Source organism: Pinus tabuliformis, chromosome 8 (genome assembly GCF_031772625.1).
Source record: "Pinus tabuliformis cultivar Carrire ecotype Pingquan chromosome 8, CPIR1, whole genome shotgun sequence".
Classification (NCBI taxonomy): Eukaryota; Viridiplantae; Streptophyta; class Pinopsida; order Pinales; family Pinaceae; genus Pinus; species Pinus tabuliformis.
The window spans coordinates 707,894,783-707,921,427 of record NC_142294.1 but is presented as its reverse complement, the minus strand read 5'-3'; the positions used below and the strand labels follow the sequence as shown (position 1 = coordinate 707,921,427).

The following is a 26,645-nucleotide window of genomic DNA, read 5'->3' as shown; positions in this document are numbered from 1 at the left end:
ATATCATATGATGTTAGTTCTAATGAGAAAAATGAGCATGCAATGTATTCTACCTTAACATGCATGTTAGATCACCCAAATACTAAGTGTAATCATAGACCCAATGTAACCAACATATCATCCAGTCAATATGAAAGCAACTGCCCTTATGCTCAGTCATGCAATAGATCCAAAGGCAGGGGTAGGAATGACAACATGGAAGGTCACAAGGGCGGGAGGCAGGAAAATGAAGTGAGCATGCATGGAGTATCACGGGGAAAGAGGGAGCCAAGGGATGCAATCTATACCACAGGATCCTTTCTTCCAACCAAAATATAGAGATATCAACAATTAAGCTCATAAACCTCCAGTGGATAACAACCTCAGGCATATCATCCCCATTATGGTCCCCATCATTAATGTCATGTTTTATGACCACCATAGGGTCATGACTGGGAGGAAAGGGAGATTGATGACAAGGGGAGACACAACAAGTAGGTTTCTCATGATGATCATATTCAAAATCCTGAGGGTACGAGGTGGGAGGAGGGATACAACTAATGGATAGATCTTCCTCAACATCATACCTAGGAGGGGAAAAGGGATCATCAATGATGGTGCTAATGTGAGAAAGGGCAAGGTGCGGGCTCAGGGTAATGTAGCTATGCTATCGAGATCCTAGGGTAGGTATGGGAAAACAAGGTCTTCATCAGTGTCATCATCAATGTCATAAATGGGGTCTGTCATTTCCAATAAAACTTCTTCGTGTGAGGGAAAACCACAATCCTCCCTTTCGATGGTGTGAATAGGGATATCATTATGAGTAATGTTTTGGAGAAAAGGAGAATCAATTTCAACCTCATTTTTCGTGTCAGTGTCATAAATAGGGTCACTATCAAAATGATGGCTGCCCACATCCCATTTTCCCTCATTAATGCACAAGAAATGAGAAATGTCATCTTCACAGTATGCTACAATACCTATATCTTCAAACCCCCTTTCTTGAATGTAAGCCTCCATTTCATCATGTTCATCCTTATGATGTTCAATGGGGCTCTCACTTATGCCATGCACATTCTCAATCCTTAGGTATGCATCCTAAAGGTCCTCTGTGGTATTATGGATATCATGATCTTCTCTAGATGGATCCCCTTCTTTCATATATTCTTGACTTTCATGATGGTCCTTCACACTTGAACTTTCTTTAATGTCACCTTGATCATCCAATTGACTACATTGTGTGGGGCTTTGTGACTGATTATAATATTTTTTATTGATTAGGTCAGTCGAAATATTGAAAGCACAAGTTAGGCCAGCAAAGTCAAAGAGACAACTAAGATCCTTCTCATAGGCACACATCATTATGTAGAGTTGTTTTTGTGTTCACCTATGGAACTTGAGCATGAATTCCTTATCCATGTTTTTCAATAAATCTTCATAAAACTCAGCGTATTTGTCCACATTCTTTTGTAGTTCTTGAAGATCTTGATCATTGAGTTTTACAAATGGAGAGCCAAGGGTAATTTCTCTTTGACAATAATCCATTTTTCATGATTTTGCATATTAGGATCAAAATGGAGTCGCCAGGGTGAATTAAAATGCCTTGATAGATGCTTGCTTCACCCTACAAGCATTAACTTTGAAGTTCAATGAAGAACTAGGGCTTCGTTCTTCCAATGGAGTCGCCAAGAATGATATGTCAATGATGTCGTAAGGGAAACAAGACACACGTCTCGTGTTCCCGGCAACAACGCCAAAAATGTTACCGCTCAAACTAGCAAGGGTCCCAGGAGGGGATCCTATAGGGCAACTAATAGGTCAAGGGCAACAATGGAGCGATAGCCCACTGTCACCTCAACTAAGGCTCCGTGCTCTTTGGGACTTTCATCGATGGGAGAAGACTCGGTATAAGAGGAATCACAATAATGGATGTGTCGATGCGAGGATAAAGGGTGATTACCTAGGCCTATTCCTAAGAGAGACTCAATTGTGTGGCTTTCTTGCTTGGAAAGCAAGGTGATAGGCTCTCTAGGAGCAACTAAGAGGATTCTTGAGGCTAATGGATGTGTTAATGCGAGGATAAAGGGTGATTACGTAGGCCTATTCCTAAGAGAGAATAAATTGTGTGGCTTTCTTGCTTGGAAAGCAAGGTGATAGGCTCTCTAGGAAGGGCTAAGAGGATTCTTGAGGCTAGGGTTTGGGAGTGTATCTTGCAAAGATGATTCCTAGGCCTAGAAACCTTATGGAGACTTGGTCTTTATGTTATCTTTGCGCAGTTGAAGTTGTAAAGTTGTGGGACCACACGACACTAAGTGGACCTATAATTAGGTCAAGAAAGTGGAATTGATCAACCAAGGAGGGTCTTGAACTAATTAGGGAAAAGAAGAGGATCAAAGGACAAATTTTCTTTTGAGATTTAGATGCAATGATCCTAATGAGTTCACTAACCCAAAATCATAATAGGGCAAGAAATGGTCTTGTGGCTAGGGCTTGCTATATCTCGGGATTCCACTGTTGGAATTTCTTGAAATTTGGAGGACCTCTTGAGCAAGCTACAATGTAGTAGTGGATCAATTTTCAAGGGTTTTGGATGGCCACAAATGATTTTGTGTGATGCCCTAGTAGACCTTCTGCGCCTAGGTCTAGAATTGGAAGAAACGAAGAAAAGAAATGTTATTTTGACCACCAAAGGGATATGAGGATCAGTGCCTTATTGCTTGGGCTTAATGGAGTCAAGATACACATAGATCATGAAATTTCATGAGCTAAGGAGCCCTAATTGATCTTTGCTAGCCTCTCCAAGGGAAACAACTAGATCAATAGAGATTTATACTTCAAATTTGCGAAGGAGACAAAGTTTCAAGGTTTTTAACCTAAGAGGTGCCTCTAGGAACATTCGCCCAATCCCTCAAAGGTCAACACATGCATTTAATCACTTATTCAAGGTCCCAGAAGAATTTCGCATTACATTTAACCCATACAAGAATAAAGATAACAACATACATGCAGTTAACCAGTAAGATAACAAGAATAACATCAAAATTTCGACTTACATGAGAGAGAGAGTATATCCATTTATCAACTTTGCATTAGAGAAGCTCCAAAGACAATAACGAAATTCAAACATCATAGTGCATCAAGAAAAGCTCCAAAAATTCATCCCAGCAAAAAGTGCGAAAATCTCATAAGAGATACTAATCCAATCCAAGTGATGATGATGAAAATGAATCACCTCACTTGTATTTATACAATCACTAATGAGTTTGATTTGCCTAATTTGGCCTAATTGAGCCCCAAATAATAAAATAATGTGCAATAATAACATCGCTTGGTGACAAACCCAACACCAAGATAGCTCAATAACGTAAGAATAAGCTTCTCAAGAGTGTAGAATGATCAATAAAGTGAGTCGTTGGGCCTTTGAGGAGGCCTAATGAAGTCCAGAGGGTCACAAGATGTGAGAATGGACCTCAAACATAGTAGACAAGTGGTTGGCCCGTTGTTTTCCAAGAAAATCCTTGTGGTGCTCCAAGTGGGTGTGGGGGCACAAGCACATCCTCATGGGTCCCCAAGTGGATCGAAAATACTTGTAAACCATCTGTAAGGGCTAGGATGATGGCATAAGCCTTCATCTGGACCTCAAATCATCTGCCAAGTGTATTGTACAAGTGTGGAGCCGGTTGGTCATGGTGAACTAGGTGCATCATCCTCATCCAAAAGGTGGAATACGAGCAAGCAATGAGTGGTGTTGGGGATCCATGAAGTACTCTTTGCTATGGTGGAGGCCCATGGCTCTTAATGCTTATCCTACAAGTGCCAATGTGGCCCTTCGGAGGGCTAGTACCCCGTATAGGGAGACTAAGTTCCAAGTGAAGACCCACCTGCAATCCTGCATAAGATCCAATGCGTCCCCTTGCCCTCCAATACAAAAAATCATTAGAATAATCAAGTAAAAGAACTTACAAGTCATGGAACCAATGGGGCACTTCATGGTGGCATGCCCTTCCATAGTGGGCTTTGGCATGTACAAGTGTCTCCAAGCTCAATAAGGGGGTTAATCAAGGACCCTATTAAGTGGTTTCAACCTTTAAAGGGGGTGACATGTCCATGGTACATCCCCCAAGTGGTAGGTGGCAAATGATATGGTGATGGAACAAAGTGGGGGTCAAGGGAATCATCCAGACCACATGTCATGGTACAAGGGTAGTTATAATAAGGGAAGCCCACACCTGGGTATATGAGTGTAGGAGGGAGAAAATCATGGTACGAGTTACCCCAACCTTTGTTGTTCCACCCTTCTTCATATGCCTTTTGCCTTTGATTAATTTTTCTTCATAATTGCTCGGGGCTCTAGGAGATGAGAGCATGTTATGTAATATATAGCAACGGATACCCCCTTAAGGTGGGGCAATTCGTCGCCCACTAGGGGTTGGGACAATCATGGGTTCCTTAATGACAAAGGGGGCTCATCTAGGCCCCATAGGAGCGATGGTGATGGCCATGGATAAGGGGTAGAGCTCATGCTTGGTTTTTTCCCAAGTGCTAAATTTGTATGTCCCGACCATTTTGTGGTACATTTCTTGTGGAGAGTGGCCAAATTATGTTTTTTTCTTTTCTTTTTAGCTGCGTCAACCTCCGGGCATTGTTTTAGGCCTGACCCAAGGTGTACAAGGGGAGTGGGAGGCTAACCTTATGTGGATCCAATGAACACATGTGGATCGAGATGGGAAAAGAGATGAATGGGGCTAAAATAAGTGGAATGGAGTGATGTATATGGTGGTGGGGAGCAGGACCACACAATGAAAATCGAGATTTCCTATGTAGTGCCAACCCTAAAGCTAATGGCCAGTAAAGGAGATCCCATGGGACTAGGATACAAGGCTAACCACAAAATTGGGCAATGGAGACAAGAGTACAAACCTAGCCCACTATTTTCGCCGAATCCCCCCACCAATCCATGCCCAAAAGTGCCCATGACAAGTAAGGAAAATTACTCAACTATACCAATGAAAGGCCATACCTTCAGGGTTGGGAGGTCCACCTTCAAACATATAATCATAACAAGTGGGTGAGGGATGACATGGTTGGCTCAGGTGGTGGAGATATGGCACATCGAGCTATCTGGTGTTTGCCAGCTACCGACTGAGGACCATATAGGAGAAATTCTTTCTCCTATATACTCTACCCACAGGTGGTGGGTAACATTTTGCTGGATGTGGACTTAGGAAATGTTTTGGCAAAGATGAATGTGTATGTGCCTCTTTTAGAGTTGGCCAAACTTGAACCCTAGAGAGGGCAAGCTAAAAATGTGCTTAACCTTGAAATGGAGTCTGAGGATCCTCCCGTGATACCTCAAAATATGTACAATGATTGAAGAAATGGACGACATGCACCCTTCCTATTATCTCTAGTGGTAAATGTTGAAGTTTCTAATTTTACTTAGTTTAGAAACCCTTCATGCACTTTTTCTAATTTATTCCCACCTACTTGTTATTTTTCCTTTAACAAGTTATTTACAAAGTAAATACTGAAAATAAACACCAGTGCATGCTCAACATATTACAGATCAACAACTAAAAGAAACAAGAACAAACACACCACATGACACCATTATTTTTGGACCAATGTCCCCGAAAAAACCCAATGCGGGAAAACTGGTGCAGCTATTTGAGGGTTTTGTTATTAAGCAATATCAGAGTACAATCTGGGTGCCGTAACTGGCCTACCGAACATAGAATTTCCTTAGCAGCTATACCTCATAGTTTGAGAGAAAACCCCAGAACACCCTTCTGGCAGCTCCTTAGCACAAAATTGCTCCTGCAACCCCAGCGTCTGCCCAATCTGGACTGCGTCAGCCCCTCTCTATCTCACGCTGGCCCTGTGTCAGCCCCAAGAGGCCCCGCGTCAGCTTTGGGAGCCTCTGCGTCAGCTTCGTTGGCCCCTCTAGTGCTCTATGCAGCACTTGGCTGCCTCTGCATGGCCCTGCGTGAGCCCTTGCTAGCTCTGCGTCACCTTCCTTGGCTGCTGCGCTGCTCTCCCGGCACAATCTCTGCCTTCTCTGTTCCTCTATACTCAATGCCCCTCAGCTGCTCTGCCGATCACTGATTCTATCTCTCTTAGCAAATCCTGCTCTAGAGAATAGAATGACTGATCATCTGGTGTACTCTCCAAATGACCCTCAAGCCTCCTCTTATACTTTTCCTGTTGACATCTCAACGACCTAGATTAAGTCCCTAATCAACGACTAAGATTAGATCTAGCTTGATCCATGTCTTTTGGACCATTCTAACACAGATTCATATTAATACACATTAATATTTATTTTCCCTAAGTTTAAACTTAGGGACTTCATTAAAAATATTAACTATTTTAATATCTCTTGATCTGTTTAGAGTCTGCCAAACCCTTTTTGGGTATTGGAGATCTCATGTGCCCCAACCTCTCCACCAAATTTTGTGGCTAGAGCACATCCGATGCCACCCCAAATCAACACTCCCTCTTAGCAAGGACTGTGCTCTAGCAATACTACTCACTGAGTATTATTCTGATCATCTGACATCGGTACCTGCGTTGATGCTAGGCCTTCTTGCCCAACATCCTCTGCACTGCTTCCTCCTGTACTGTTGCCCATGGTTCTGCCACTGCCATTGCTGCATCTGTATGACAGCCCCCTCTGCATCCGTGTTGTTGCTAGTCCTTCCTCCCAGCACTGCATCTGCACTGCACCTCCTCTCATCATGCTGCATCGTGCTGCCCACTGTTGCACTGCAACTCAGTTACTGAGAAGTAAGTAACTGATCTCCCAACTGACCTCCCTATTAGGCTAGAGACACCCATTGATGCTGAAGCTCCCTCTACCGCTGACTAGTGCTCCCTCTCTGACCTCTGCGTTGCTGCAACAACTCCCTGCATCTCGCACCGTTGCACTCCTCTCTGTGCCGTGCTGTATTGGTGCAACACTCCTGTGCCTGTCGCACTGCTGTAGCCTGCTAGCTCTGCGCTGTCTCGGGACTTTTGCACTGTAGCTCTCTCTGTGCTCCATCCGCATCTGTCTCTACCCACCCAGCCAATCCTGCTACTCCTCGTCGGGGCTCCCGTAGCAAGGTCTAATCCAAGAGGCTGGGTACCTCAAGGATACTGCCCCTCATCGCCTGTAGTCCGTCTGACTACAGCGCGATGTCTCCCCACTTTCGCTCAAGTGGTGCGTGTGCATTCATGGCACAATCATCGTCTATCAAAACTTCCTTCTTTGCCCGCGCTGGCGCTGCCTTAGTCTCGGAAGACTCTCCCTTACTCTTCTTCCTTGGGCACTGGGTTGCATAATGACCCATCTCCCCACAGTGGAAGCACTTGATCTTGGAGAGATCTTTCTTCTTCTGCTTCTGCTGCTTTCCCTCAGATGCTAGGGCCACATCCTCCTCCTCCTGCTCAGTGTTGCACGAAGCGCCCCCCCCGGTTCCAAGCCCCGAAGCGCGTCCCGTACGGAAGCACCTAGGAAGCTTGGCCGGAAGCGCGCTTCCGAAATTCGGAATCGCCGCTTCGACTTTTTTAGACGCTTCCGAAGCGCCGAAGCGCGCTTCGTACGACGCTTCCCAGACGCTTCCCAGGCGCTTCCCAGACGCTTCCGTATGCTTCCAGAAAAGCTTCCGGAAAAGCATTTAGAAAATCGTTTTTTTTTCAATTTTTTTTTAAATTTTAGGTGAGTTTGTTTGTTGGGGGTGGGTCCACCTTGGGTTAGGGTGACAAATGAAAGCAAAAAAAAATATAAATATAGCAGATGCTCCCTCATGGTAATGTTAAATTCTTAAAGTAAAAGTGACATTCTCCTTTATTTTTCATTTTCATCCTTTTACTTAAATTTTTAACATTACCATGAAATGACTCAGAATGTTTGAGAGTGGTTCCAGCCTCATTGGACTTCATATGGAGAAAATAGAATTTCATATCCTATTCAAAATTTAGCAGACTTAACAGTTTTCAGGTATTCAGGATCAATGGGATTGTGGCATTTCATTAGATTATATCAAGTATGAAGGTATGCGATTAGCATTTAATCAAGAGCACCAAGCCCTATATGTACCCTGGTGTTGGTGGTGTTAATTGTTGAACTCCTTTGTCACGCGACACGCCCTTAGCAAAAAATTACCTTTCAATCAAGTCAAAATCATCGATCAAACATGTTAAGCTTTTTCTATCATATTTTAAGTCTTGAATTATGTAGTTTGATCAAAATTGGGCAATGTTGACTAATATCCCTAGACAATCGAGGTAGAGGCAAAGGCTAGACAAGAGGAGAAGAATCTAGATTCTAGATCATTAATGTACAATGGATGTTATATCTATCTTGATTTATGCAAAAATATGCATGTTTTCATGTCTTCTACAATTAATTTGGTATTTGGGATGTTTGTTTTGAGTATAAATGCAAAAAAATATAATATATATATATATATATATATATATATATATATATATATATATATATATAGCAGACGCTTCCGCGGACGCTTCGCTTCCTAGATTTTTGGAAAATGACGCTTCGGCGTCCCCGCTTCCAAAAAACGCTTCCGCTTCGTGCAACATTGCTCCTGCTTGACCTTGATCCCTTTGCTGCCGCTACCTATATTTGACTGCCGTTTGATCTCTTCCTGGCGAAGAGTTGCCCACATCTCGTCCCAAGGTAGGAGAGTTCCTCTGCCCAGGATGCTCTAGACAAACACTTCCCACTCTTCTGAGACAACATTCAGGGCTGTCCTCACCATAAGCTCCTAATCTGGTGTCGCTCCTATAACACTCAATTAACCTCGGATCTCATTTAGTCCTCCGAGGAAGTTGTCAATTGATTGACCCTTCTTCATCTGATACAACCTCATCTGGTTCTCGAGCAACATTCTTCTCTGCACAAAAGTATGCTGGTACAGGTTCTTGAGAGCCTTCCACATCTCAACTGCCATTTCCTTCTTAGCTATATGTGGTACCACATGATCCTTGACCCCGTCAAGGATAATGCACTTGGCTTTCGCCATCGCCTCTTCATACCTGTCATTATCATTGGGGTCAACTAGGACAGCTATTACCTTCAAGGCGAAGTTCTTGACACGATTCCTGTCAAGCATTGATAAGATTCTGGCCTTCCAGACTGCGAAGTTCGATGCTCTGTCTAGTCTATCTTGGTCTCTTACCCCGTGTAGTGCCATGACGCTCTTCTACTTCCCTGCTAGAAGTTCTCTGTTCGACTCCTTTGAGTCTCTAATTCCCATTTGGAAGTTCTCTTCTGGACTCCCTCTGAGTCCTGATTTCCCTCTTGGAAGTCCTCCGCGCTTGTCGAGATGCCTCGTATTCTAATCGTCTTGTGCACTTGCACTGCTGATCCAGGTTCGTCAGCTAGAAACCCTCAGTAACAACTCCTCTGGCCTTCAGGTACTGTTCTGACTACAGTACCTCACCAGCTCCACTTTGCAATATTTCTGCAGCCTGCTAGACCCCAATGTTTGCCTCTCTGTGAACTACGTCAGCCCCTCTCTGCGTCACGCTAGCTCCGTGTCACCCCGGATGGGTTTGCGTCAGCCCTCTGGTCTGCGTCAGCAACGCTAGCCTCTCTGAGGCTCTGCGCCGTTCCCGACTTCTTCTGCCTGGGTCTGGCTTGCTCTGCGCCACACTTACTTGGCCTCTGCGCTGCTAGAAACAACTTTTGTCACCTCGGGACAACTGTTTTCTGTTGCTATTGCTCCACTCGGCTGATGTCTTTTAGTCCTCCTGTGATCTGCAATCACGCTCTGATACCATGTTGAAGTTTCTAATTTTACTTAGTTTAGAAACCCTTCATGCACTTTTTCTAATTTATTCCTACCTACTTGTTATTTTTCCTTTAACAAGTTATTTACAAAGTAAATACTGAAAATAAACACCAGTGCATGCTTAACATATTACAGATCAACAACTAAAAGAAACAAGAACAAACACACCACATGACAACATTATTTTTGGACTAATGTCCCCGGAAAAACCCAATGCAGGAAAACTGGTGCAGCTACCTGAGGGTTTTCTTATTAAGCAATATCAGAGTACAATCTGGGTGCCGTAACTTGCCTACCCAACAAACAATTTCCTTAGCAACTATACCTCACAGTTTGAGAGAAAACCCTGGAAAACCCTTCTGGCAGCTCCTCAACACAAAATTGCTCCTGCAACCCCAACGTCTGCCCAATCTGGACTGCGTCAACCCCTCTCTGTCTCACGCTGGCCCTACGTCAGCCTCAAGAGGGCCTTGCATCAGCTTTGGGAGCCTCTGCTTCAGCTTTGCTGGCCCATCTGGTCCTCTGCGCAAGACTTGGATGCCTCTGCGTGGCCCTGCGTGAGCCCTTGCTAGCTTTGCATCACCCTCATTGACTGTTGCGCTGCTCTCCTGGCACAATCTCTTCCTTCTCTGTTCCTCGGTACTCAATGCCCCTCAGCTGCTCTCCTGATCACTGATTCTATCTCTCTTAGCAAACCTCGCTCTAGAGAATAGAATGACTGATCATCTGGTGTACTCTCCATGTGACCCTCAAGCCTCGTCTTATACTTTTCCTGTTGACATCTCAACAGCTGAGATTAAGTCCCTAATCAACGGCTAAGATTAGATCTGGCTTGATCCATGTCTTTTGGACCATTCTAACACAGATTCATATTAATACACATTAATATTTTATTCTCCTTAAGTTTAAACTTAGAGACTCCATTAAAAATATTAATTATTTTAATATGTCCTGATCTGTTTAGAATCTGCCCAAACCCTTTCTAGGTATTGGAGATCTCATGTGCCCCAACCTCTCCACCAAATTTCGTGGCTAGAGCACATCCGATGCTACCCCGAATCAACAGTAAACAATCTATTATTGCACAACTACATGCTTGACTTTGGTGTCGCAACAAATGTAATGCCTTTAAGAGTTAGGAACTAGTTGTAAATGCAAATCAGTAGGCCATATAGGAATGTGTGTGGTTTTGACTCAAATTCCATCCCTGTATGGTTTGATGAAGGATGTTAATTGGTTGCTAACAAGGATATTTTTGTGCTCATGCATATTGTAGTCATTAATGTTCTAGATGCTTCGGGTATGCTTTTGTCTGGAAAGTGGTGTGCCTCTTTGGGTTGGCAATTACAGTTGGAATTATCATATGCTACCATGTCCACCATGGAGGAAAAACCATTAATTGTGTGTAGAGAGCCCTGTTACCCACCCTTTTGTGGGTGATATCCCTAGGAGAAATTTTTTCTCCAAGATGGTCCTCAACTGGCAGCTAGCAGCCCGTTGCGACCACCAACTAGCTCGTTGTGCTACTTCTCCACCACCCGAGCTAGCCATGTGGTCCCTCACCCATCTTCCATGATCGTATGTTTGAAGGTGGGACTCCCGAACCTAAAGGTATGTGTTGTCATTTAGTAATTGAGTAGTGTAGTGTACTTATTATGGACACTTCTGGGCATGGATTAATGGGGGGATTCGACAGAAAGAATGGACTAGGTCTCTGCTCTTGTCCCTCAGACCCCTTTTGGATGTTAACCTTGGATTCTAGTCCCGTGGGATTTCTTTTACTGACCCTTTGGATTTAGGGTAATATTCCCAGGGAATCTTTACAGTAAGTAACAAAGCAAACATAGACATAAAAACCAGGAAAATCAAGCACATGAACTAGTCCATGAAATTGCATCAAGAACTGCTTTGCTGAGCCATTTTATTATAATATGAAGAGGGTACAATGAGGTGCTGGAAAGAGTGCACCTGGGCTTGCTCAAGGCAAGCTAGCTAAGCTGAAATGGACCATAAGAAGTCTCTCCCAAATCTGATGCGGCTCTCTCTTGGCTCTGCGCTGAAACTGCCAAGAAATATGCTGCTGGTTGTGAAGAACTGCTGCTAGGGCCTCCTCTGGTGCTCGGAAAATTTTGGTAAATTAACCCCGAGCTCTCCACCAAAAACCCACAAAAACCCACAAAAACCCATGAAGGAATTGGCCAAATGTTGACCTCGGAATTTCAACCCAAATTTCCCCTAGCTCCTCTTGCTGCTGGCTGAGTTGGGATCCTTGTAAAAAAACCCAAGAAAACCCAGAAAGGGTTTCCCTTGGTTCCAACTTTCAAAATTTGATCCTTCACAACTTGGCCCTCCACCAAATTCGAATTCTGTTACTGTGGCTGCTCCTATCAATCTCTGCTTTCCAAACTACAACAATCCTCCTCCAATGGCCCTCCAAATGAAATCCCTGCAGCTCAACTCCTAAATCCTTCTCTCAAGCCTCCCCACAATCAACTCCACCAATGACTGTGCAGTCCTGGCACAAGTCTACGCAGACCCAACCAAAGAAATCTGTCTTGCTGAGAAGGGCACTCCTCAACTCCCGTAAATTTTTTTCCTTCACCTGTAATTTGGATAAGGAATTGCCTAGTGATGGTATAGCCTCTAATTTCAGAACCCACTTCACCCAAGAACTATGTGGTTCTTCTTCTGCGTCTAGGCTGAAGCTAAGGCAAGTCGGACCACCTGAGACTGGTCCTCCAAGTCTCAACAAAGCCGTGACAATACCTCCCTAGGGTGGCACTCGTGGTCCACCAAAGAAGAGGGTGAGATTTCCCCTTGGAAACCTCTGGTGCTAAAGAACACTTGTGACTCAGTTGAAAACCTAGAGCAACAATGTGTAAATGTCAAATTATCAAAAGGTCCCCAATGTTACATTCAACCCTTTATTTATATTGTTGCCTCACCGTTCTTTGTGGGTCCCTCATCCAAATATTTCGACCTCCTTTCCACAAAATCAATTTTTCCTCCAAGGGGTGCGTATTCCATGAGGGGTGGCCCCCATATCCCACTAATATTGAAGTTTTCGATTTCTCCTAAGTCCCATGTACCAAAAATGTCGCCAATGCTCAAATTACAAAATTGTGCTATGCTTAGCACTTCCCCAATAAACTTAGTTAATCTTGTTAGATAAAAAATCAAAATTGGGGATATCACATTTAGGGATGGTACTTCATGGGAAACCCTGATTTTGGTTGCATGGTCCCTCTCCTTCATCCACATATATTGCCTCCTTTCCAATCATTATAATCCCATTCATTATTTCTCCCACTTGGGTCCACATTCCTCCACTGGGTCCACATAGGGCTAGCTCTCCCCTTCCCCGTGGCCTCACCTTGGGTCAGGCCTGGAATGATGCCTCAGAGGTTGATGCAGCTAAAAGGAAAGGTAAAAGGATAATTGACCACATTCAAGAGGAAATAAACCACAAAATGCAAAAGATGGCCAGGACAAACACATTTTGCACGTGGGTAAAAACCAATACATGGGCTCTACCCCATCATCATGGCCATCACCCTGGTTCCTACAGGCTCTATGAGCCTCCTTCATTATATAGAAATCCATGATTGACCCAACCCCTGGTGGGCAATGAATTGCTCTACTTTAAAAGGTGGTATCCACTGCTATATCTTACACATCATGCTCTTACCCTTTGAGCCCCTAGTAGTTAATTAAAGAAAAATACTAAAAAGGAAAAAGGCATATAAAAATGGTGGAAAAATCAAAGCAGGGGCACATCATGTACCACAATTTCTCCCTCTTATACATTATATACTCAAGTGTGGACTTCCCTTTTACTAGCTACCCTTGTACCCTAGCATGTGGCCCAGGGTTGCCCCTTTTCATTCCCTACTCCATCCATCTCTTTATCACATGCCACCACCTTTTAAAGGATGTACCTTGGACATATTATCTCTTTTAGAAGTATAAACCACCTAATGGGATACTTGGTTAACCCCATTTGGAACTTGGAGACATTAGTACCTGCGAAAACCCATTATGGAAGGGCATACCATCTTGAAGTTCCCACTTGTGGTCCATGGTTTGTAAGCTCTTTTATTCAATTTCCTTGATGACTTATTGTACTGGAAGGCTAGGGATGCATTGGATCTTATGCAGGATTGCAGGTGGTCTCCATCTTGGGTTTGGTCTCCCTATACGGGGTCCTAACGCTCCAAAGGGCTACATTGGCACATGTAGGGTGTGTGTTGAGAGCCATGGGCCTCCACAACATTAGACGACACTCCATGGATCCCCATAGATGTTTAGAGATTGCTCAAGACTTACCTATTGGACGAGGAAGATGCACCTGGTTCACCTTTGCCTAGCCTGCCCCACATCTGTACCATGCACTTGGCAGATGACCCAGGACATTTATGTTGTTGTGGCATCACTTACATCATCATCTGAGCCCTTACAGATGGTCTACAAGCATCTTCAGGTTACTTGGAGATCCATGAGGTAACTTGTGTGCCCTCACAACCATTGGGAGCACCACAAGTTTATTATGTGGAGAACAAGGGGCCAACCCCTTGTCCATTATTTTTGGAAGTCAAACTCATCATTTTGGCACTTATGGACTTCATTAGGCCTCTTAGAGAGCCCAACGACAAGCATTATTGATTATTTGACCTCTTGGGAGGCTTATTATTTTATTTATGAGCTAGTTTGGTGGGCTTGTCACCAATAGATAGTTATTTGAACATTATTTTAGTTGATGGGCTAATGTAGGCTCAAATTAACTCCTAATGAGTGTATAAATAGGAGAGACATGAATTCATTTGTATCATCACTTGGATTGGATCATTCTCTCTCTTGAGAATTTCACACTTTTTCTTGGAGGATGAATTGGAGCATGGATGAATTTTGATGTTTGGATTGGACTTTCTTATCTTGGAGCTTCTTTATTGGCAAATATGTTGATGATTGGATATGTTCTCTTACATGTAAGTACACACATTTAATGTTATTCTTGTTTTACTTTGTCATATGCATTGGAATGGGATTTTTGCTATACTAGGGCTAATTGCTGCATTGCATAATTGCGAAATTGTGGATTATTGTTTCTATATAACATCTCTTAATGTATGGGCCATCTATGTTGAATGAAATCTCCTAGGGATAATTCTACAATTGAATTTATCTTGATAAGACATCTCTTTTTGCAAAGCGAAGTATAAAGCTTTAAGGTCACTTCTTCTTGCCCTAAAGGCCAAGTGAAGTGGTTCTTGAGGCCTCCTTGACCGAGAAACAAAGTCATTTCTCATCATTGTCCTAGACTCCATTCTCCCCGAGGGAATTGGCACTGTTCTACGAATAGGTGGTCACTCGAAGAACCGTTTTTCTTCACCTTTCCCTCTTCATTCTAGGTGTAGCCACGCTGGGCCACCTACGACATCATTTCCCGACAAAGTAGCCACAAAAAAAGTTTGATCTCCTAGCCTCTTCTGCGCTGGTGTGTCCTCAAGGTCTCCTCCAAATTTGAAGAAATTTCTGACGGTAGGATTGTGAGATATCCCTAGCCCTAGCTCTAAGATCAAACATTGCCCTGGTGTTCCCTAAGCTAGTACCTCATAGGATCAATTTGACACCTTTAAGAGGAAGTTCTTGTTTTGATCCTTTCCTCTTCCTTGTCTGGGTTAAGATTGTAATTGGTTGCTAGACTCCCGCCCCTTAACCTAGGCTGGGTCCACTTGGTCTTGTGTGGTCCCATACCTTTGAAAAGCTAATTCTTCAAGAACCACTTGGGAAATCAAGTTCAATAAGGATTTTAGGGATTGGGAAAATCATTTACAAGGCATATTCCTCTAACCTAGCTTTTGAATCCTCACGTCCTTATCTTAGAAAGCTTTGTACCTTGCTTGAAGAGCAAGCAAGCTCCATTCTTAAACTCCTTCTAGGAAAATGATCATTAAGGTCACTTCACATCCATTTGTTGACTCATCCTTCCCAAGTGAATTTCCATATACAAGGTCTCCTCTCATCGGTGAAAGTCTGTAAAGAGTAGGGTGTCTTAGCTGAGGTGACAATGGGCTAAGTCTCCATTGTTGCCCTTGACCTAGCAGTGGTTGCTTTAGGAGTCCCTTTTAGGCCCCTTGCTAGTTTGAGCAGTAACAAGCCCGACATGCCTAAGCATGTTGAAGATGTGGAACCTTTCCCTTTCCCAAACCATCATGGTAAACCCAAGGTTGATACAAATCCTAAGGATCTGCATATGAAATGAGAACACTTTGAGACAAAGGTCCTTGAAAGACCTAAATAGGTTGAGCCATCATCAAGAAATCTCTGTCAAATAAAAATGCCTACAAACAAGAATAAGAAACAGACATGCCAAAACATTAGAAAGAAACAATGTGTTCAAAAAGAAGGTACGGATTTTCTGGTTGGTGATTTGGTCCTCGATAACAACCCATATCCTTTTAGGGTTCGCGACAAAGTAAGGGTAGGTTATTTTTATATTGCAAAACTTGATGGTGAGCTGTTGTTCTCTCATGTGGGAGGCAAACACCTTACTTTGTTTGATGGAACTTGATGCACTTATATTTAGAGAGTTGCATTCCATTCATGTGTTTGCATTATTGTATGGGCATCCTACTTTATTCATTATTTGCACTAATGTGTTTGCATACTAGATTAGATTGCATTTAGCTAACTTTTCTTTCCATTATTTATTTTATATATCCTATTGTCACAAGGATGGCATTCAACACCTTGCTAACATGCCGTCAACAAGGTGATTTGAGTGTACAAGTAATAGGTCTGTGAGCTAACAGATTGATGGGGTTCTCTTGCACTCCCTGTTTGAGCATACGGTGAGTACATGTCCCTGAGTTGGAGCCAAATGTTACCCACCAAAAAGAGGGTAACCCCATAGGAGATGTATAGAGTACCCTTATAGGTGAAGATAGGGAAGCCTCCCTTGTGGTGAAATTGCACTAAAGAGTAGGGGGGGAGTTGCAGCGGTGACAATGGAAATATCTCCTCATTGTTGCTACAAGGTCTGACCCTCACATTATGAAAGCCACCGCAAGGCCTGCTAGATTTTGTGGCAACAATTATCATTGATATGACTTGGGAGGGCTAGTACATCATGCCCATGTGCCAACACTTGCATTAGAGCATGCCATGTTATCGTCACATGCATTAGAAGGGTGATGTGAGCCTTCTTGGAGATGATGTCATGGTGGTGGGGGAGTTATTTGGAGATATACTCGTGCACTTTGATGATTTCTTGGTGAGGAGCACTCGTGAGCCTCTTTATCACTTGTTTGATGGAGATTGTCGATTTTGAGAGAATGACATCATCATGGAGAGCCTTTATTCCCACATGTGTGGGCAATTTTGATGTATTATTGTTTTAAAGCTATAGGCCTAGTTGAATGCTCAAAGCACACTATTTGGGATTTTACTTGTAAATTAGTGAAAAGTCACCAGGTTACCCTCATATAAATAGAGGGAAGTCACTTTCATTTGGATCATCTGTCATTTATAACACTTCTCTTGCTCTTAGGAAGTGCACACTACCTCTCTTTCTCTTTTCTCTTGGATGCAATTTGATGTTGGTGGAGCGAATTGTCATGGGAGGGATATTTTTGCATGAGGAGACTTGTCTTGGATTGATGAGGCGATTCTTGACTGAAGAGTGTAAGTTTATTGCTGATTTTCTTCCATTTTGTATGCAAATTTTTAAAATTAGGGTTTGTTTGTGCCATATTAAAAATAGCAATGCCTTTTATAAATTCATGTTTCTTTATGCTTTGCAAAATTAGTCTTTCAAGAATCCATTAAAGGTACTTTGTAGACCTCCTTTGATCTTAAATCTCCACTTAAAGGAAGTCGCTAGGGTTTCTAAGAGAGGTTCTTAGTCCTCCACCCACCTCATCCAGGTTCCTCTATCTTTGGCCTTGCCATAATTGACTCCATCATGCAAATGAGAGAAGGCGCTAGACTAGCTTGTGGTGGTCATTTTAATTTCTTCTTTTTCTCTTCATTTTATGGTAACTAGGGTTAAGGTAGCTTAAATTTGCTTTTAATAGCAAATTTATTATTCATTTTTTATTGCCCTATTAAAACAGATTGCGTTAATAAATATAAAAAAGGAAAAATCTAGCATTAATTGCATGTTTTCATCCCAAAATTAGGGCTGATGTATTGATAATAATTTCCATTATATGCATTTCCAGCCATGAAAACCATTGTTCACTTAACCCTTGTTTGCTTTCCTCTTAGCCTTTGCTTTGTTTTTGATCCTATCACATAGGCTATTTTCTCACGCTGCTATATTCTATAGTGTGCCCTAAATTTGCATATCATAAAAACCCTAACTTATAGCAGCTTTCTTCAAAGTCATAAATGTCTTAGGAAAGTGTACTTGAACTCTAGGAAACTGTTATCTCAGAGTTTCAAGGCTTGGCCAGTACCTTAGGCTATTTATATACCATTGTAAGCCCTAAATCTACATATCATAAAAACCCTAACTTATAGTAGTCTTCTTTTAAGTCATATAGGTCTTAGGCAAGTGTACTTTGAACTCTATGAAACTCTTATCTCAGTCATTCGAGGCTTGGCCAATACCCTTTCTTTCAGTTGTTAGATGTTGCATCACCCGAGGGCCCTTGTTAATTGAACATCTTGTAGATGATCTTTTTAGGGAAGCCTCCATTTTGGCAATAATATCAACCAGTAAACAGCTAGGGAGAAACCACTGAGGTGACAATGGTGCTCAATTTCTTAGGCCGGCTAGGTTTTGCGGTAACTCATATTTGCACATGCCTTGTTTTGCATGTTTGTCATTGTCACCTATGATTGTTTTGTGCGTGCACACACACCCACACACTTATATATATATATATATATATATATATGCTTGTCCGATGTGCCTCCTTAAGTCTATCTTTGTTGCATTACTCATGTATGTGTGTGTGTCTGTGTCTATATATATATATATATATTGTTGATTTGGGGTAGCATCGGATGTGCTCTAGCCACGAAATTTGGTGGAGAGGCTAAGGCACATGAGATCTCCAATACCCAGAAAGGGTTTGGGCAGATTCTAAACAGTTTGGGAGATATTAAAATAATTAATACTTTTAATAGAGTCCCTAAGTCTAAACTTAGGGAAATTAAAATATTAATGTGAATTAATATAAAACTGTGTTAGAATGGTCCAAAAGTCATGGATCAAGCCAGATCTAATCTTAGCCGTTGATTAGGGACTTAATCTCGGTCATTGATCTGTCAACGAGAAAAGTATAAGAGGAGGCTTGAGGGTCACTTGGAGAACACACCAAGAGATCAAGATTTCAACTTTTTGGGGCTGGGTTTGCTGAGAAAGTTGAGAGAGTGATCTGGAGTTGCAGCTGAGGGGCAGTGAATACAGAAGCAGAGAGGCAGAGATAGTGCCGGGAGGATCAGCGCAGCAGCCGGGAAAGCTGACGTAGAGGGCAGAAGCCGGAACTGCTGAGAACAGTCGAAACTGTCGGGAATTGCCAGGAAAGCTGACACAGAGGGCAGAGGCCAGAACTGCCGGGAATAGCCTGAACTGCCAGGAAAGCTGATGCAGAGGGCAGAAGCCGAAATTGCCGGGAACTCTGACGCAAAGGGCAGAGGTCGGAACTGTTGGGAACTACCAGAACTGCCAGGAAAGCTGACACAGAGGGAAGAAGAGGCTGACACAGTCCCTAGAGGCTGACGCTGGGGTTTTTCGTGGGGCAGATTGGAGCTCAGGAGTTGCCGGAGTGTTTATCGAGGTTTCAGCTGGACCATCTGTTTCGGAAGGAGAGGTACTACTGCCAAGATTTTTCTTTGTTGGGTGAGCCGGATTTGGTACCTAGATTGTATTTTGAAACTTCTTAATAGATCAAACCATCAGATAGATGCACCGATTTTCCTGCATTGGGATTTTCCTGGGACATTAGTCCAAAAATAATGGTGTCATTTGTGTGCTTGTTTTTGTTTCCTTCAGTTGATGATCTGTAATGTGTTGAGCATGTACTTGTGTTTATTTTCAGTATTTACATGGTAAATAACTTGTTAATTAATCAAAACAAGTAGGAAGGAATAAATCAGAAAGTACATGGAGGGTTTCTAACTATTAGACTTAGAAACTTCAACATGGTATCAAAGTGTGGTTGCAGATCACAGGAGAACTAAGGACATCAGCCGAGTAGAGCAGCAGCAACAGAAAACAATTGTCCCGAGTGACAGAAGTTGTTCCTAGTAGCAAAACAGCAAGGAAGGGGTGACGCAGTGCCTGCGTCATCAAGTTTAGGCCAAGAAGAGGCTGCGCAGAGGCTGAGGGAGGCAAAGATAGGCTCACGCAGAGCCACGCGGAGGCCAGGAGGGCTGACACAGTTGGCTTAGGGAGTTAGTTTGTCGGTGTTGGGATTGCGCAGAGCGTAGGAGCTCTCACCTTCAAGTTGCTGGGGTTTAGGAGGTTGTGGATAAGTTGCAGAGTGGAGCTGGTGGGGTATTGTTGTCAGAACAATACCTAACAGGGCAAGGCCAATGAGGAGGGATTTGCTACTGAGGGTTTCTAGCTGAGAAATCTGGATTAGTGGTGCGGTTGCACAGACAATCAGAGTAGGGGGCATCTCGACATTGACTGATAATGAGAAGTACGAGGAGGCAATGGCCAAGGCGAAATGCATCATCCTTGATGGGGTCAAGGATCATGTCGTCCAACATATTGTTGAGAAAGAGATGACAAAGGAAATGTGGGACGCCTTAAAGACATTGTACCAGCATACTTCTGTGCAGAGGAAGATGTTACTTGAGAATTTGCTGCAGTCATACCAGATGTAGAAGGGGGAGCAGATAGATCACTTCCTCGGTCAGTTGAAGGAGATTCGACACCAACTGACTTCCATAAGGGCCACGCCGAATCAGGAGATGTTGGTGAGGACCGCTCTAAACGCAGTCTTTGAGGAGTGGGAGACATTTGTCCAGAGCATACTGGGCAGGGCGAATCTTCCAGATTGGGAAGAATTGTGAGTGGCTCTTCGCCAAGAAGAGATTAGACAACAGTCCAAGACTGTAAGTAGCAGTAAAGGAGTCTGGATCAAGAAGGAAGAAGAAGAGCATGTAGCTCTGGCATTTGCAGGAAAGCGGGAGAAGAGGAAGAAAAAGGACCTCTCCAAGGTTAAGTGATTCAACTATGGGGGCTGGGTCATTATGCGACCCAGTGTCCGAGGAAGAATAGCAAGGGATAGGCTTTGGAGACTAAGGCAACGCCAACAAGGGTAGAGAAGGAAGTGGAGATAGACGATGTCTGTGGCATAAGTGCACACACCACTTGAGCGAGAGTGGGGAGACATTGAGCTATAGTCAGGAGGACTACAAAAGATAAGGGGTAGGATCCTCGGGGTACCCAACCTCTTGGATTATACCTGACTAAAGGAACCCCGAAGAGGAGTAGAAGGATTGGCGGATGTCGGTAGAGACAGATGAGGATGGAGCGGCAGAGAGAGCTACAGTGCAGGATCCCCAGGACAGTGCGAGGTTAGCAGGCTGCAACAGTGCGAGAGGCACGGGAGTGTTGCACCAGTGCAGGATGGCATAGAGAGGTGTGCAACGGTGCAAGATGCAGGGAGTTATTGCAGCAGCGCAAAGGTTAGAGAGGGAGCATTCGTCAGCGACAAAGGGAGCTTCAACATCGGGAGTGTCTATCCTGACAGAGATGTCAGAGTTGGGAGATTAGTTACTTACTTCTTAGTAACTAAGTTGCAGTGGCGGTGCTATGGGCAGCATGATGCAGCATGATGAGAGGGGATGCAGTGCAGACGCAACAGTGGCAGTGGCAGGGCCATGGGCAGCAACATGGATGCAGAGGGAGCTGTTGTATAGATGCAACAATGGCAGTGGCATAGCCATGGGTGGCAGTACGAGATGCAGTAGTACAGATGATGGGCAACAAGCCTAGCATCAGGGAGCGATACCAGATGATCAAAGTAATACTCAGTGAGGAGTATTGCTAGAGCACAATCCTCGCTAAGAGGGAGTGTTGATTTGGGGTAGCATCAGATGTGCTCTAGCCACGAAATTTGGTGGAGAGGCTAAGGCACATGAGATCTCCAATACCAAGAAAGGGTTTGGGCAGATTCTAAACAGTTTGGGAGATATTAAAATAATTAAATATTTTTAATGGAGTCCCTAAGTCTAAACTTAGGGAAATTAAAATATTAATGTGAATTAATATAAAAATTTGTTAGAATGGTCCAAAAGTCATGGATCAAGCTAGATCCAATCTTAGTGTTGATTAGGGACTTAATCTCGGTCGTTGATCCGTCAACGAGAAAAGTATAAGAGGAGGCGTGAGGGCCACTTGGAGGACACACCAAGAGATCAAGATTTCGACTTTCTAGGGCTGGGTTCGCTGAGAAAGTTGAGAGAGAAATCTAGAGTTGCAGCTGAGGGGTAGTGAATATAGAAGCAGAGAGATAGAGATAGTGCTGGGAGGATCAGCGCAGCAGCCGGGAATGCTGGCGCAAAGGGCAGAAGCCGGAATTGCCGGGAATAACCAGAACTGCCGGGAAGGTTGACGCAGAGGGCAGAAGCCGGAACCGCTGGGAACAACCGGAACTGCGGTGAAAGCTGATGCAGAGGGCAGAAGCCGGAAAAACTATGAAAGCTGACGCAAAGGGTAGAAGCCAGAACTGCCGGGAAGAGCTGGAACTGCTGGGAACTGCCGGAACTATCGAGAAAGCTGAGGAGGTTTCGGAGTGTTTATCTGGGGTTTCAGCCGGAGCATCTATCTCCGAGGGATAGGTACTACTGCCAAGATCTCTCTCTGTTGGGTGAGCCGGATTTGGCACCCAGATTGTAAACTAAAACTGCTTAATAAATCAAACCCTCAGATAGCTGCACTAGTTTTCCCACATTGGGTTTTTCCGGGGACATTAGTCCAAAAATAATGGTGTCATTTGTGTGCTTGTTTTTGTTTCCTTCAGTGGATGATCTGTAAGGTGTTGAGCATGTACTTGTGTTTATTTTCAGTATTTACATGGTAAATAACTTGTTAATTAATTAGAACAAGTAGGAAGGAATAAATCAGAAAGTACATGGAGGGTTTCCAACTGTTAAACTTAGAAACTTCGACATATATATGTATATATATCTGCGTGTCTCGTATGCCTCCCATGTCTATCTATGTTGCATTGCTCATGTTGCCGTCAAACATGATATTTCTATTGTACCATTTGAGTAGTGTCTTCTAGCCTTTCAAAAACATGAACTATGTTGATCCTTGTTGTTTAGAATCAATCTATAATTCTCACGGTTTGCTTGGACTATTCTTCAACACTCCTAAATCACAAGGATGCCGAAATGTCTCCTCTTTGCTTGTCACTATCCTGCAAACTGTTGAGAGAGTTGTGTTAGCCTACACAGGTTTTGATTGTACTAATGCATGTTCTGTTTGGACTTTCTGAGATTACTACTCATCTGCTACCCACACAACAACGATGCAACCATTTTCCAATGGTCATTTTGTGCTTATGAACTAGTTTCTCCTCTAAAAGCTCATTCATCTCGACTGTCCCTGCCCCTGCCCCTATACGTTTGTTGTCATATTCCTCGCTACTTTTTGCTAGTCAAACCACTAGATGGGATGTCATGTTACTGTCATCATAGATTGATTGACTAGTTGTCAGAAGTTGAGTCATCAAGAGAGAGGAGTCCTCAAACACATTGAATTTCATTCTTGTGGTGGCCAAATTTCTTTGTTGTGAGTTTGCCCGCACATTCATATTCCATCATCTATATTTTTCCTTTCATTTTTTCTATAATTTGCATGTCCATGAGTTTTTGTTTTACAATTTTTAAGTTCTGATTTTGGTCATTTTTTATTTGGTTAATTTTAAAATATTGAATTGTTAGTAAAATTTAAATGGAAGGCTTATATTTTAAATCTGTCATGCCTTTCTGTACATTTGCATGCCTAGCCTTTTCTAGTTTGATATTCTTTATGTGCTATTCCATTCTGACATGTTCCAATCCATGGCCCCCTTCAGCGTTGGTGTGCAAACACACACGGGCACACTGTCACCTCCCTCAATTTCTTTTTTGCTCTTAATTGTGCCTTTATATGCCAAAGCTTTGTGAGTCTATGATACCATGTCAGATAATGCAGACAAACGATAGCAAAGTTATATATAGAGAAGAGAGAGAAGGAGGAGAGATATTATTATTATTATTATTAAGTACAAATGTTCATACATATAAAGATCTCATGAGAAAGACGTGTCCCATACAACCAACTAATTGTATTATTTAACACAACTTAGCCTAATTATTACTTACTATTATTAAGACACATGGATTTACTAATTTATGTCACTCTAACTTTATTAAACTAAACTACAAAATTATAATACTCCGATGATGTAGGACCCTTATACTAAGCTATATCTAGCAAAATAGAAGATTAAGAATGACCAGTTTTCATTGTTGACAGAAGTGCTTCTAAGTGCTTTTAATCATTCTTCCTTGAGTGAAATTCAGGAAACATTTTTTTTCAAGTACCAGCGTCTTCTCTAGTTTTCAGTTTGAATTGAAATTGTTGTCATGTTTCTGTAATTCTTTTTCTCTTATTTTATATATGTTTTAAACCTGGTAAGCCTTGTTTTAGATTCCACGCACTGATTGCTTCATATAGTCTTTTTGTGTTTCTTTTGCAATTTCAGTCCTTCAATTAGATTACATTTTCATTTCCTAATAATTTATCTTTTAGAAATACATTTTCTTTTGTCTATACTTCAATTGGGATAATTCACTATTGCTTTTATAGATAATTATATGCTTGCCCAAAATCTGGGCATATATGTTTTTAGGCTACTGGTTGAAGAATCTAATGTTAGTATCTTCTTGACAGGGCTACAGGAATATAAGTTCTTCAGATACGTGAGTTCTATTCTTTTATTGTCCGATACCTTGATTTCCTATCTTATAAATATTTCAAGGAAAATGCATTCTTGTTTCAAAGCATCTCTATTATTCTCATTGGAAATGGTGGCAATAACTTTATTGATTTTTGTAGGAATTTTTCTTATGAAATGTTGCAATTTGTTTCACTTCATAATTTGTTCTTATAATGCAACAATTGCTTACTTTAAGGTGTGCAATTTGATTGATGGGGTTAGAAAGATCAGTGCATCAATTTTTCCTATTGTCCTCAACTGACTGGAAGACTAAGAAATGAAAGCTTAAAGCATTAGCAATTAGTCTTCTTGTGTTTTGCAACCTAACTTCATACATAAATAGAAGAGATTGAAGATGCTAGCATGCTATGCAACCTAATTGCTTCTTCAATAGTTGATGGCATACACTTAATGGAATATCTTGGGTGATAGGCTAGACTGTGGCCCAATGACAGACTTCCTAGTCGTATGTAACGATAACCCACATGCTTAATGTACATCAGTGTTCATTGCCTTTCTCTAATGTAGATGAAACTGAGACAGTCTTGGTAATTTAATATGTGGATCTGACAACTTAACAAATCTGTCATTACTCATTTGATATTCTTGACTAAAGGTGAGTGTTGTAGCTCACCGTAGTAATGAATAAAATATTTGAGAGTTGTGGTGCTTCCTTGCTAATGGATAGATTCAGAGATAACGTTAAAAAAATAATATTGGGTGTTATAGTCATTATCTTTCCCCGGTTATGAATAATATCTAAGAATTGTCATCCTGAGCTTCATCAAATAATAAATAAACAATAGAGGTAGCACCAATATACTTTGTGGGTCACCAATTCTAAGGCCAGGGCTCGAGTCGTGATAATCCATCTATGTGAATAACTATCCTTTTTGCAAAGAGAATAATTGATGCATTAATGGAAAGTAAAATGTTATGATCATAGATGTCTTGCATGGTATCATCAAGAATATCTAGTTGAAGTGATACATGATAGCATAGGATAGCCATTACCCCTACAAGTTGTTGGTATACCTCCAAGGAAACCCATCTAAACTAATTTGCATGGTCTACTTGGCATTGGATGTGGAATGTATTTGCTCTACTTTCGATTCACTAGCTTGGATATGTTACAGAGGAAACAACTTCTAATGAACCTTTCTACTATCTACACCATCTTCCTGAATGGAAATACGTTTGCAAATTTGGGGTTATCATCCTCACTCCAAGGTGTTCTAAGATATTGGGATGGTGTGCCTAGAGAAACAACTATATTATATAATCTGCTTGAGTAAATAAACAACATTCAATCTACATATAATTTCATTCTTTAATAAATGATCTCAAACTCTTGAACATGGGTAGAAAATTATCTTTTAATTCTCATTAAATGAAGAATCCTATACAACAATATTATGAAAAACATGAAGCTTTATGAAATAAATTTTTATGTATCGACCAACTATATCTAACACCATTAAATTGAATGAAACCGTTACAGTCAGAAATCACTGTATATATTATAAAACTGAGGGAACATAAAGTGATTTGAATATTGTTTGTCCCTATCTAATTGATACTTCAATGTATATGATTTGGGATGATGAAGAAACAGAGACAAAAGAGATGATCTATCATGATTGTTGATTGTTGTAACAATTGGTAGTGTCTTTTAGGCATTTTTGTCTCTAGTTAGATTCCTCCAGTCATGGATTTAGTCGATCTCTATCTCCTTTCTTGATTAACCTTACTTAAAAGAGTTTAGCTACACAATACAAGATATGACGCTTAGTATGTACTAAATTTTATCACCTTGCCTTAATTGTTTCTGTCAAAATACAGACTTATCTATACCTAGCTTGTTGTAAAAGATGTTTACAACCATCCTTTGAGTTGTGTATCCTATCAATGATAA

General features: G+C 42.0%; 1 protein-coding gene across 2 annotated transcripts in view; it reads left to right on the top strand.

Moving 5' to 3' along the window:
* Nucleotides 1-26,645, top strand: part of LOC149237573 (mediator of RNA polymerase II transcription subunit 25-like) — a 387,887-nt gene that overhangs the window by 239,763 nt on the left and 121,479 nt on the right. For both annotated transcript variants that reach the window (XR_016246301.1, XM_089372701.1), the window contains exon 11: nt 24,685-24,713. Coding sequence is in view for 1 of the 2 variants with exons in the window: in XM_089372701.1 (XP_089228827.1) it covers nt 24,685-24,713 (29 nt within the window). In the remaining variant the exon portion in view is untranslated. The remainder of the gene's footprint in view (nt 1-24,684; nt 24,714-26,645) is intronic.